The sequence below is a fragment of the Cucurbita moschata genome, unplaced genomic scaffold (assembly GCF_002738365.1).
Source record: "Cucurbita moschata cultivar Rifu unplaced genomic scaffold, Cmos_1.0 Cmo_Scf00030, whole genome shotgun sequence".
NCBI classification, from domain to species: Eukaryota; Viridiplantae; Streptophyta; class Magnoliopsida; order Cucurbitales; family Cucurbitaceae; genus Cucurbita; species Cucurbita moschata.
The window spans coordinates 398,881-411,336 of NW_019268546.1; the positions used below are offsets into that span (position 1 = coordinate 398,881).

The following is a 12,456-nucleotide window of genomic DNA, read 5'->3' on the forward strand; positions in this document are numbered from 1 at the left end:
ATATATATATATATATATATATATATATATATATATATATATATATATATATATATATAGATATAGATATATATAATATTTTAAAAATCGAATATTTTATTTCTTGTCCGAAGTATTTTTTGTGGGCCTCATCTTAATCAGAGACGGTTGGATCAGTCATGCTGGGGCCCAGGTGGCGGTGAGATCCAACGGTTAGAATAGCATGAATTTACTTTTATAATTTTAAATTAGCTTTTTGACTAAAAAACGCTGCGTTTTGAGAATCTATAGAAGGCTGGTCAAGAATAGTATTGATTTAAATTAAACTTGTCGGAGCAAAGTCTTTTAAAATAATTAAATAGAAAATATATATATATATATATTTAAATTAAAATTTTAGTTTAATTTTATCTTTTTTTTTATCAAATCTAAAAATTAAAAAATATCTATTAATTTTAAAAAAATTTAATTGGCAAAAAATAAAAGTTAGACCGTTTTTAATTTTATATTTAATTAATATTTATTTTGTATTCGATCTAAAATTAAAATTTTAGAGTTTAATTAGGCATTAGTTTATATTTAATAAATATTCGTTTTTTTAAATATTATTTTTTATTAAAAAAAAAGAATAAGAATTATAGATTGAGTGATGTTGGGTTGTCCTAAAGAATTAATTCTTTGATATCATTTTGTCACAAGAACTTGTCCGACTTTTCTTTTCAAATTTGTCTTATTCAAAGAAAACGTTCATCGAGAATAAGAACGAACAGATGTATTGAGTTGTTTTGAAGATCATTTGTGATGATTTTCCAGTACTGCAGGAGGAGCAATCACACCGAGCCTTCCAGGAAACACTAGCCCGACTATAACAACACCAACCACAACCCCCACCACGCCAAGCTTCAACAACGGTGGTACCGATGACACGAATGGACTAAACCCAGTATACAACCCGACATCTACCAACGCGAAAGCCTCTTCGAGTCTTACGACCTCTAAACTCTTGATCTTGATATTGTTGTCAATTGCTATCTCACTCGGTTCGTAAACAATATGTAGAGTAATGTCTAACATTGAATTTATCGGGAGACGGTTTACTCAATTTTGTTAGAAACTGGTGAGGCTTAAGAGATTGATCAAATGTATATTTTATTTGGACATTATAGAGTCGGTTTAGCTAAGCCTTTACAATTCTCCTACTTTCTTTTAAATGGGGTTTTACGTGTTTAGTTAAACGATTCAATTAATACCTAATTAACATCGGATGTTTAGTTCTGAATCTATTGAAGCTCGGTTTTATTTGAAAACTTGAAACTCGAAGCAAACTATAAGTTAAATATTTGTTCATATCCGAAAATGAATAAATGTGTTGTTTTTTTAAAAATAAAATAGTAATTTAACCTTAAAAAATTAAAGGTTTATCCACTAAATTTTTAGATAAATTCATTAGTTTATAATGGTATTATTCGATTTCATCTTCTAAACAGCAAAATATTGATACGACGGCCGGAAAACAGAGGCCTGAATCCAAATCGTATATGAAAAACGAGTGCAATTCTCTTCGGGTAAGTTTCATTTTAAAATACGAAGATTTCTGTATTTCTATTTGTTTGATAATCAATTAGGGCTCGGGGAATTTGCGAGATCGATCTTCCGACGTTAGAATTTTCGTAGCGGGAAATTTAGAAGTTGAAGAAGATGAATATCTTCAGATTGGCTGGGGATATGACTCATTTGGCTAGCATTTTGGTTTTGCTCCTCAAAATTCATACTATCAAGTCTTGTGCAGGTTCGATTTCTTTCTCTGGTTTTCTTTGTTGTTTGTGTAGTTTGAGCTTTTGGCGTTGTTTTGCCGGTTGTGAACTTTGTGAACTCTGTCGTGAATTGTTGATTTCGTCGAATATGATGATTTGTTGATTCTCATTTCGTTGAATGAGGGTAGAATTTGACGAATGTTTCGTTTGGAGGGGGGTTTCGCTTTGGTTTGTTCTTGATTTTCCTGTTCTTTAGGTAATTTGATTCCTGTTACAGAACAGTAAAGTTGGGTTTCAATTTAAGCCTGATGTTTAACTGAAAGTATAAGCATGTGAAACCTACCAATGTGATCACATCGATTGGAGAGGATTAGGAGTGTCAACGAGGACGCTAGGCCCCGAAGGGGGTGGATTGTAAGATCCCACATCGGTTGGAGAGGGGAACGAATGTCAACGAGGACGCTAAGCCCCGACGGGGGTGGATTGTAAGATCCTACATCGGTTGGAGGGGAGAACGAGTGTCAACGAGGACGCTAGGCCCCGAAGGTGGTGGATTGTAAGATCACACATTGGTTAGAGAGGAGAACGAGTGTCAACGAGGATGCTAGGCCCCAAAGGGGGTGGATTGTAAGATCCCACATCGGTTGAAGAGGGGAACGAGTACCAGTGAGGACGATAGACCCTGAAGGGGAGTGGATCGTAAGATCTCACATAGGTTGGAGAGTGGAACAAGTGTCGGCGAGGAGACTGGGCCTCAAAGGGGGTGGATTGTAAGATCGCACATCGGTTGAAGAGAGAAACAAGTGCCAGCGAGGACGCTAGTCCTAAAGGAGGGTGGATTGTAAGATCCCACATCAGTTGGAGAGGAGAACGAAGCATTGTGGAAACCTTTCCCTAGCATACGCGTTTTAAAAACCTTGAGGAGAAGTCCGGAAGGGAAAGCCCAAAAAAGACAATATCTACTAGCAGTAGGCTTAAGCTGTTACACTACCATTCAACCACAAATGCAGATTACACGAGTTTAAGTGCACGTGACATTTCCTTTGTTTATCAAAGCTTAATGTCTTTGGTTGAATGAACCCCCACATTCTAGAGCATTTGACAAAAGTAAAAGGAATGTGAATGTGTTGAGATCTCATGGAGGCTGGCTGCTTTGTATATTAAAATCTTACGAGTTTCTTAACAAACGAATGTCGTAGGGTCAATCAAATAGTTATCCATGAGCTTAACGAAGGTAAGAGTACGCTAGTTGGGACCCGAACGCATATTTGTAGGGAAAAAAGGGATTATAAATTTGTGAAATGTGGGTCACTTTGCTTTTGATTGTTTCAGCATTAAACATGTCTTGTTGGTTCTATATGTTTGAACTCTCTTCTGACTGGAGCTGCCATGTCTACTAGCATTAACATGTCTGAATCTTTGTATTGATCCTGCAGGCATTTCTTTGAGGACTCAAGAACTTTACGCCTTGGTTTTCATTACTCGATATTTGGACATATTTGACGGATTTTCATCAATATACAATTCTATAATGAAATTAATATTCCTGGGGAGTTCTCTCTCCATTGTTTGGTACATGCGACGACACAAAGTCGTGCGTAGATCATACGACAAGGACCAGGACACATTTTGCAATCAATATATTGTGTTGCCTTGTCTACTGTTGGCACTGGTTTTTAATCATAAGTTTACGTTTAAAGAGGTACATATCTTATTCCTCTTGCATTGGATCATATCACAACTTAGAATGGAGTTCATCAAAGGAAGATATAGATGTAGCTTTGCATCATTTTCTGTTGATGTTCTATGTTAATGAATGGAAATGGGTAGGTTATGTGGACGTTTTCCCTATATCTCGAAGCTGTTGCCATTCTTCCTCAATTGGTGTTGCTACAAAGGACAAGGAATATCGACAACTTAACGGGACAATACGTCTTCCTTCTCGGGTAAAGCCTTCGCTCAATATCTTGTCATGTACATTACATTTTGATGCTAAATTGCATATGATATTGAGGGATTCTAAGCCAGGATATTATGTTCCATTGAAGGTGCATCGTGTTTTTGTCTTTTACCTCGTGTTTCGTGACACGTTTAAGCTTAATGTCTAATTTATCTGCAGATTATGTTGTGAAAGTTCTCATACCAAATGAATGCTTAGTTTGAATATTAGAGTCATGTTCTTTCTCCTTGATACAAGCCTTTGTGTTGGCTTGGTCACTTTGTCAGGGTAAGCATCTAGATTTTTTAGGACGGTTTTTCGAAAGCCTTCTGATTTTGGTTTGTTGTTTATACCTCGATTTTTGTTTTCTTGACGAACTTTTCTGAATTCGATTCATCAAAAATTACTTGATCCATTTAAATCCATTCGAAGATACATGTATTTGGCAAAAGCTTGAATCCGTTCTCGTTTTCATTTAAACTTAAGCCTTTGAACATACATTCATCACGTCTATTTCCTGATCTTTTCAGCTCGTACCGTGCATTGTACATATTGAATTGGGTCTACCGCTACTTCACCGAGCCAAGATTCGTTCGTTGGACAAGTATGTCCCTCCCTCCCTCCCTCGCGCCCACACTCACACACAGACACACAGGCAGTCATTACCAATGAACTGAATTAGCTACTAATTGTCGAACGAATTCGCTGTTGCAGCTTGGATAGCTGGTTTCGTGCAAACGTTGCTGTATGCGGATTTCTTCTACTACTATATCGTAAGGTAAATTCTACAACTTAATGATATGATGCTGTGTGTTGATGATATATATATATATGCCCTAAATCCTTCAATCCTTGGATGATTTGCTCCTTTTTAACTGATGTCTCTCAGCTGGAAGAACAACGTGAAGCTTGAGTTACCAGCTTAGCTTTAGAGTTGTGTGTATAAAATAAAAGCTTTGGTAGAAGGGACGCAACAGTTGATGACCTGAGTTGAGTGCACATTTATGTTCCATTCGTTTCGCAAAATAGGGATTTTATTTAAATTAGAAGACTTAGCCCTATAGAAGAGACATCTGCTTCCTTGGCTTTCGCTTTCAATCCTTATGTAGGTTCACTTTCTTCAAATAAACATTATATACCATAAACGATGCTATTTAACTGTGATCATAAAGAAATTTCACTCTTTTAATTTTTTTTTTAAAACTAATATGCAGGAAAAATAATAATAAAAATATGGAGAAGGGAAATTGACTTGTAATGAAAAACCTTTTAAACTCTCAACAGTATCCAACGATTTAAATGTCTCAAAATTAACAACACAAAACAAGACAGATAAAACTAAAAATAAATGAAAAACTGCTACGAGTCAGAGCCGCTCAAACACAAAGTAAAAGCCACTCACAACTAACTAAGCATCAACCCAGAAGTCTTTCTCATGTTTAGCAAACTAAAATGGTTCTGTCTTTGACACAAAATGCAAGTTCTGTTCGGTTCATTGTTGTTGGTTGGCTTATTTCTTCTTCACAGCGGACTTGGTCACCTTGGCTCCCGTTGGGTCCTTCTTCTCCACGCTCTTGATCACACCAACAGCAACGGTTTGACGCATGTCACGAACAGCAAAACGACCCAAAGGTGGGTATGAAGAGAAGGTCTCCACAACCATGGGCTTGGTGGGAATCATCTTAACCATACCAGCATCACCGTTCTTCAAGAACTTGGGCTCCTTCTCGAGTTCCTTACCAGATCGACGATCGATCTTGGTGAGGATCTCGGCGAACTTAACAGCAATGTGGGAGGTGTGGCAATCAAGGACTGGGGCATAACCATTACCGATTTGGCCAGGGTGGTTCATGATGATAACCTGAGAGGTGAAGTTGGCAGCCTCCTTGGCAGGGTCATCCTTGGAGTTTGAGGCAACGAAACCACGCTTGAGATCCTTGACTGCAACGTTCTTCACGTTGAACCCAACATTGTCACCAGGCAAGGCCTCTGGGAGAGACTCGTGGTGCATTTCAACGGACTTAACTTCAGTGGTCAGTCCAGTTGGTCCGAAGGTGACAACCATACCAGGCTTGAGGACACCAGTCTCAACACGACCGACAGGGACAGTTCCAATACCACCAATCTTGTAAACGTCCTGAAGTGGGAGACGGAGGGGCTTGTCTGAGGGCCTCTTGGGCTCCTGGATCAAGTCAAGAGCCTCAAGAAGTGTTGGTCCCTTGTACCAGTCAAGGTTGGTGGACCTCTCAATCATGTTGTCACCCTCGAATCCAGAGATGGGCACGAAGGGGATTTTGTCTGGATTGTATCCAACCTTCTTGAGGTAAGACGACACTTCCTTCACGATTTCATCATACCTTGCCTTTGAGTATTTGGGGGTGGTGGCATCCATCTACAGGAACAAACGATAAAGGAAAATAGAGTTAGGAGATTCCAATTGCATTGACTAATTGAAAATTATTGAATATACTATCTACCCTAGGAGGATGAACAATAAGCAATATACAATTAAGACTGAAGATGACATACAGAGTTGCAAATTGACATAAAGAAAGTCATATGTGGATATGATACACCCTTCGATTCTTTGGAAAGAACAAACCAGATTAAGGTCTGAAGCAAACACCCAATGGTCGTTCTCTCCTCAGGAAAGCAAAACTTCCTGTATACAATAGTGGACACATATCTTACCAGCCACATTGTATCTTCACTACGACTGATCCACAGTCAGATAATATTATATACATTATGGGTTGAGCATTTATTGTTCCACGAGTTGATTAATCAATTTACGCTAGCAACTATAAAGTGCGGATAAGAAATTAAACCATGTAAAATGAAAACGAAATACAAAAAAAAAAAAAAAAAAAACAAGACTATATAACAACCTTGTTACAGCAGCAGATCATTTGCTTGACACCAAGGGTGAAAGCAAGGAGAGCGTGCTCACGGGTCTGACCATCCTTGGAAATACCAGCTTCAAAACCACCAGTGGTCGAGTCAATGATGAGGACGGCACAATCAGCCTGTGAGGTTCCAGTAATCATGTTCTTGATGAAGTCACGATGTCCGGGAGCATCAATGACTGTGCAGTAATACTTGGTGGTCTCAAACTTCCACAGAGCAATGTCAATGGTAATACCACGTTCACGCTCTGCCTTAAGTTTGTCAAGCACCCAAGCATACTTGAATGACCTTTTGTTCATCTCAGCAGCTTCCTTCTCGAACCTCTCGATAACACGCTTGTCAATTCCTCCAAGCTTGTAGATAAGGTGACCAGTGGTAGTCGACTTACCAGAGTCGACATGACCAATAACCACGATGTTGATGTGAATCTTTTCCTTACCCATTTGATACTAACCAAATGGAACTGCAAAATATACAAAGAAAATAAGTACAATTCCTACCGATCTACAAACATACAACATAACCAAGGAGTTTTAAAGAACACAGATTAAATAAACAATGTTCATAAATATCATGTACAAACACCATCCAGGAAAGGAATCATGAAAGCTAAATCTCCAAAAACCCTAAAGCTAAGCATATAAATTTATGCACCAGAGTACACAAGAATAGCCAAGCCCTGTAAACAACAAAAGTACTCTACAAAATATGAAAAGAAGCGAAAAGATGCCGAATACCCGATGAAACAACAAACTTAACATCTGATTTCGCGATACTAGCTAACATCTATGAACAGATACAAATCAGAACAAAAACTAGGCATGCTACGATAATTCAACGACCGCCAGACACCGTAAAAGTTAGCAATAAACAAATCAACTCAATGCTATATCAAGATCCAAAAAGAGAAAGATTTCTCTATAAAACTCATAGATCTGACACAAATCAGCCAAACAAGCATACTAAACCTAATCGAGGAACAGAAATGACATACTGAAGACTTAAATCGCATAGAAATTCAAAGAAAATCATACAAGTGCTATGAACATGAAGCATAATCAACGAAAAACATGGAGAAAGAAACGCTTACCCACAAGAATTTGAGGAGAAATCAGAAGAAAGAAGCAGCCTAAATCTTACGCAGGAGCAAGCAGCGAGGTATAAGCGAAGAGATTTATTGCATATTTATAGCCGCTATGTGCGTCTAGGGTTTCTATGAGACCGTCGTGCCGCTTCTATATTAGTTTACAAATTTACCCCTTCATTTCTATGCAAAATTACGATAATAGCCCTTTCTTCCTTGCCCTAATTCCTCTTACCGCCTCACCCTAAGATCGAGAAGAAGCTGCCACAGTTTTTTATAATTTCAATTTTTTTCCCTTTTTTTAAAATTACAACTTTGATTGTATTAAACTTAAATTTTAATTTTACAATTTTAAATATTAAAAAAAAAACGTGGATTTAAAATTTTTATTTTATCCATTTAATTTTAAAGCATATTTATAATATAATTGAGTTTTTTTTTAATTTGTGAATTTCATTAATCTGTATATCATGTATGGAAATTTAAATACAAAATAAAAATTAGGCTAAATTAATAAAAATACTTTTAAACTTCGACTTTCATTCAAAAATATTTCAAAACTTTTAAATATTTTAATAATATTCTTCAAATTTTCAAAAAGTAAAAATAAAAAAAGTAATTTTTTAAATTAAAAATATGGTGAGTTTTTTTTATAAAATTGTTTAATATTTCATATCAAAAAAAATATAAATGCTGTATTCTTAAATTTTCAAAATTTTCATTAATATATATATATTTTTTTTTTAATACTTTTAATCTTTTTGAAAAACTTCCAAAACACCTTTAAATTTTTTTTTGAAAAACTTCTAATAAATATATTTAAAACTTCAAAAAATATCACTTTTTTAGTATAAAAATAAGTATATATTTTTCTATTATAAATTATTATTATAATAAATTAGTATATATATATTCTCTCTTTCTTAGAGTCCTCATCTAATTCGGCCCATTTTATTTTAGTTAATTAATATTCAATTTAAAACATTATTTATTTGAAAACAATTTTGTAATATTAAATTTTGTTAACAAAATATTATATTATATATTTTTTATTTGTGAACGTTTTTACATCTTTTTAATAATAACGATAATGTAAAATCGAAAATAATGTATTATTTTATAAAAAAGTATTAAAAAATAATAAATAAACAAAAAGATTCCGTTAAGAACTCGATCCTCATAAAATAAATGAAAACGTTAGTAAAATGAAATAGGAGGCGAGGACAGGGATTGGAAAGGCCCCGACATCTCTAAAATTCAACCATGATTTATTGTAACACTCGATATTACACGGAGTTAGCTCAAATTTCTTTATAATAAGAAAATTATTTTTTAAAAATTTCGAGCAACCATTTTGGTCTTTTACAAGGGCTCTCGTAACATCATAGAAATGGAAGATTATTAAATCTCAAAACTCGTGTTTCATAAACCCTTGGGTGTTGTCTTTCTCTTCAAATTTTGCTCTAGGGTTGAAGTTTAACCGACTCATTCGATTAGTCTCGAGATCTAATAATGATCTGTTATTCACCATTCTAACCAAGCTCTTAGTTGGAATAGTCGTGAAGATACCCTATTTGTGAATGTTTGCAAGGATCCTAAAAAAACCTCTAGCTACATAAATTTAACACTGACAACACTTATCAATTATTGTATCGAGAAAACTAATAATTAGTATGTAATTATTAAGATTAAAATACGTGGATTTATAAAGTTTAATCAAATTTATCATTAATTAAAATTTAAAACATAATTAATTAAATTTTCATTTTTTTTTTTATAGTTGACTCTGGACAAACTTTTGATTTTTTTTTTTTCTTAATTTAGAGATTTCATCTGCCCTGGTTAATTGAAGTATGTATTTATTTATTTACTATATTAAGTATTTATTTATTTATTTACTATATTAAGCAATATTGAAATCAAGATTTTAAAATAATTTTAAAATAAGACATGTATATTAAGAAATTTTTTTGGTTTATGAATTTTCTTAAAATTATATTTGATTGAATTTTTAAAAAGTTTGACTTGACCCAACTCGACCTATCGTGAATGGCCATCAATCACAATTCTTCAATGAGAAGTAATGGCGAAAGCCTACAATTGATAATGCAACCCTAATCTTCAGCCCAACGATACAAGTTTTTTTTCTTCTGTTGAAGCAAGAATCTTCGAATCAAGTAATTAACACCTCCTCCTACATTACCTGTTACGATTGAAGATCTAGAAACAAGATTTGGAAACCTTGTTCTAAATTGAATCACCCCACAATCCAACTTGATTAAGGCTTGATTGATTGGCTCGGATGCAATTCTACCAATCTCAATTTGAGATCTGATTTAATGACTCGGATGCAATTCTTGAACGTCTCAATTTGAGATATGAATTACATTCCTACACGAATCTGATTTTTATAACAATGGTAGGTATTTATAGTCTCCCAACATAAGATGCATGTATTTATAGGCTCCCGATATAAAATGTTTGTGGTCTGAAATTTATTCCTGATCCTATTTAATCTCCACGAAGTCCAATTGACCATTTCACTCTTCCATAATTGACGAAATTAAAAATAATACTCTTTAACCAATGTTGATGTAGGTGACTGCCTAAGGAGACAAACTTGATATCAATTGTGCTTTGGTTGTGTATGTTAATCTTCTTGGCATTTTTTTTATCTCTTGGCGTTGGATCGTGTAATAGGTCCATTTGGCATCTAAAATTTGAGGTAATTCATACCTCTAACTCGAGTTGGATGGTATTTTATTGACAATGAATATCGTGTTTATAGGGAATAGGCACGAAGGGGAGGAAAGAGGGGGACGTCGAGATGTCCATGGACTAGGGTGGGGATGAAAAATTACCTTGAAATATATACATATTTTTTAATATGTTTTGAAAATATATTTATATTAAGCCGAATGTGAATTGGGCGGGGATGAGGACAGAGAATATAATCTCATCCCGAGCCCCATTTATCTAATGGAAAAAATGTTCCTAACTCCCTCCTCATTCTCCGTATGGGGAATTCTCTGTGTCTGAAGTGAATCCCGAATCAAATGAACCTCAAACTCTAATATATATATATATATATATATATATATACTTAAGAAATTAAACAAGAAAATTTTCTCAAACTAATGGATACAAAAAGATTGCAAAGGCATGGATCCTTGCATTGGTAGCTAGTCTCGTGTCATGCACGAAAAGTCGACAATATTTGCTAGTAGCGGGCTTGGACTGTTACAAATGATATTGGAGTCCAAGGATCGATTGTGAGATCCCAGTTGGAGAGGAACAAAACATTCTTTACAGGAGTTTTTGGAAACTCTCCTGACAATAAGTATTTTAAAACCATGAAGCTGACGACACTATGTAATGTGTCAAAATGCACAGTATATGGTAGTTTTGGGTTTTGAGCGCTACAAAAGGTATCAAGACATTAGCCCTTAAGGGAGTGGAATATGAGATCCCACATCGGTTGGAGGGAGAACGAAATATTCTTCGAAACCTCTTCATACCAAAGACGCTTTAACATCGTAAGGCTGACAACGATGCGTAACCGGTCAAAAGCGGACAACAACTGGACACAAGGAGTTGCCTTGGAAGCCACCGCCGGTGGGATGGATTATGGTTAACACCCATGCAGCTACGATGGCATCTTCAAATGCGATGGGCCTCGGGCCGAGCCTTTGGGATTCGATGGGTTCATGTGCAGAAATGTTGACCATACTCATTATCAGTAACATGCAAAAATGAAAGTAGACTTTAACTTAGAAAAAAAAAACCATAATTTTTCAAAAAAAAATATAGCTTTGTTATTATTTATCTTTCGAATCTCGTTACCCTCGTGTGCGTAAACGAACAGGCCAATATTTCACTTTGATATGATCTAAATGACCACCGATTTAGAATATTCCATTCATGTAGCAGCCATCGCTTTGAAAAGTGGTCCCTTACCTTTCGTTATTTAAGGTAGCGATAGACTGGGGAGCTAAAAGGTTTGTTTTAGTAAAATAGTTGGTATTGTTCGACGTATAAATATATCAAATAGAACAACACCAACTACGAAAAGGACTTTGTTCGACACAATTTTTAGTTATGGTTAACAAATACTGTTCACTTTAGCTCATTACGTATCACCGTCAGTCTCACGGTTTTAAAACGCATCTATTAAGAAGAGGTTTCCATATTCTTATAAAAAATATCACAAAATTAGACATCTATCAAGTAAACAAGGCTATGTGAGGTTTAAACTCCGGAACACCCTTAAGATCTTGTTTTGATTTTTTACAATCGGTTACAATTTATGTGAAACCCGACGAGATAAGGGAGGTTCAACCATAAGTTAAGTCTAGTTTAAAGTTCTACCCGCACCAATTTAATGGATTATTTGAAGCTCGGATGGCCCGACATATAAAAACACAAAGAAAATTATAGAGAAACACATGAAAAATAGACTCCAAGAACATGGGAGGAAAATGGTGTACATAAATTTGTAGGGACGTAGCCATAATCCAAGAAATCTGAGAAAAATAATTATGAAAAAAAAAAGTCTTCAAAATTAATCGAAGGAATAAATAATTGTAATATGATAATTTATAAAATTCAATAATATTATAATAGTATAGAAAAATTTCATACCATAATTGCCCATATTGAAATATACCACCAATAATTAAATTAATAAAAATAATAACTCAAGTGGGCCATGTGCCAATCTAAATTTCCATGCTTCTAATGTCTAAAAACAAATATTTTATTTATCAAATGTTTTTATTTTTATATACAGAAAT

General features: G+C 34.9%; 3 protein-coding genes across 5 annotated transcripts in view; 2 read left to right on the forward strand and 1 right to left on the reverse strand.

Moving 5' to 3' along the window:
• The window catches only part of LOC111464333 (PLASMODESMATA CALLOSE-BINDING PROTEIN 1-like), a 3,457-nt gene extending 2,320 nt beyond the window's left edge, over window positions 1–1,137 (forward strand). Inside the window, exon 3 of the mRNA XM_023108495.1 lies at window positions 793–1,137. Within this exon, the coding sequence (XP_022964263.1) occupies window positions 793–1,027 (235 nt within the window). The 3' untranslated portion in view covers window positions 1,028–1,137. The remainder of the gene's footprint in view (window positions 1–792) is intronic.
• A 323-nt stretch (window positions 1,138–1,460) lies between these two features.
• Window positions 1,461–4,770, forward strand: LOC111464334 (ER lumen protein-retaining receptor-like). Of its 3 annotated transcripts, none has more exons than XM_023108498.1 (7): window positions 1,469–1,544; window positions 1,643–1,768; window positions 3,170–3,435; window positions 3,564–3,679; window positions 4,203–4,276; window positions 4,387–4,450; window positions 4,562–4,770. In XM_023108498.1, the coding sequence occupies exons 2-7, from the start codon at window positions 1,678–1,680 to the stop codon at window positions 4,596–4,598; spliced, it is 648 nt and encodes a 215-aa protein (XP_022964266.1). In that variant the 5' UTR covers window positions 1,469–1,544; window positions 1,643–1,677; the 3' UTR covers window positions 4,599–4,770. The 3 variants fall into 3 exon arrangements, with proteins under 3 accessions (XP_022964264.1, XP_022964266.1, XP_022964265.1); XM_023108497.1 differs by having other exon boundaries at window positions 1,472–1,544; window positions 1,624–1,768; XM_023108496.1 differs by having other exon boundaries at window positions 1,461–1,768.
• Window positions 4,771–4,907: 137 nt separating this feature from the next.
• LOC111464329 (elongation factor 1-alpha-like) lies at window positions 4,908–7,772 on the reverse strand. The gene is made up of 3 exons (XM_023108489.1): window positions 7,670–7,772; window positions 6,561–7,042; window positions 4,908–6,064 (listed from the first exon to the last, which is right to left on the reverse strand). Exons 2-3 carry the CDS (start codon window positions 7,020–7,022, stop codon window positions 5,183–5,185), a joined length of 1,344 nt encoding a protein of 447 aa, XP_022964257.1. The 5' UTR covers window positions 7,023–7,042; window positions 7,670–7,772; the 3' UTR covers window positions 4,908–5,182.
• Between the last annotated feature and the right edge of the window lie 4,684 nt (window positions 7,773–12,456).

Bases quoted from the DNA above. Each gene is read 5' to 3' on its own strand.
- LOC111464334 (XM_023108496.1), top strand. From the start codon at position 1,678: ATGAATATCTTCAGATTGGCTGGGGATATGACTCATTTGGCTAGCATT. The intron at 3,680-4,202 runs GTAAAGCCTTCG...TGATCTTTTCAG, and splicing joins CAATACGTCTTCCTTCTCGG to CTCGTACCGTGCATTGTACA. The intron at 4,451-4,561 runs GTAAATTCTACA...GATGTCTCTCAG, and splicing joins TTCTACTACTATATCGTAAG to CTGGAAGAACAACGTGAAGC.
- LOC111464329 (XM_023108489.1), bottom strand. From the start codon at position 7,022: ATGGGTAAGGAAAAGATTCACATCAACATCGTGGTTATTGGTCATGTC. The intron at 6,065-6,560 runs GTTGTTATATAG...TTGTTCCTGTAG, and splicing joins TGATCTGCTGCTGTAACAAG to ATGGATGCCACCACCCCCAA.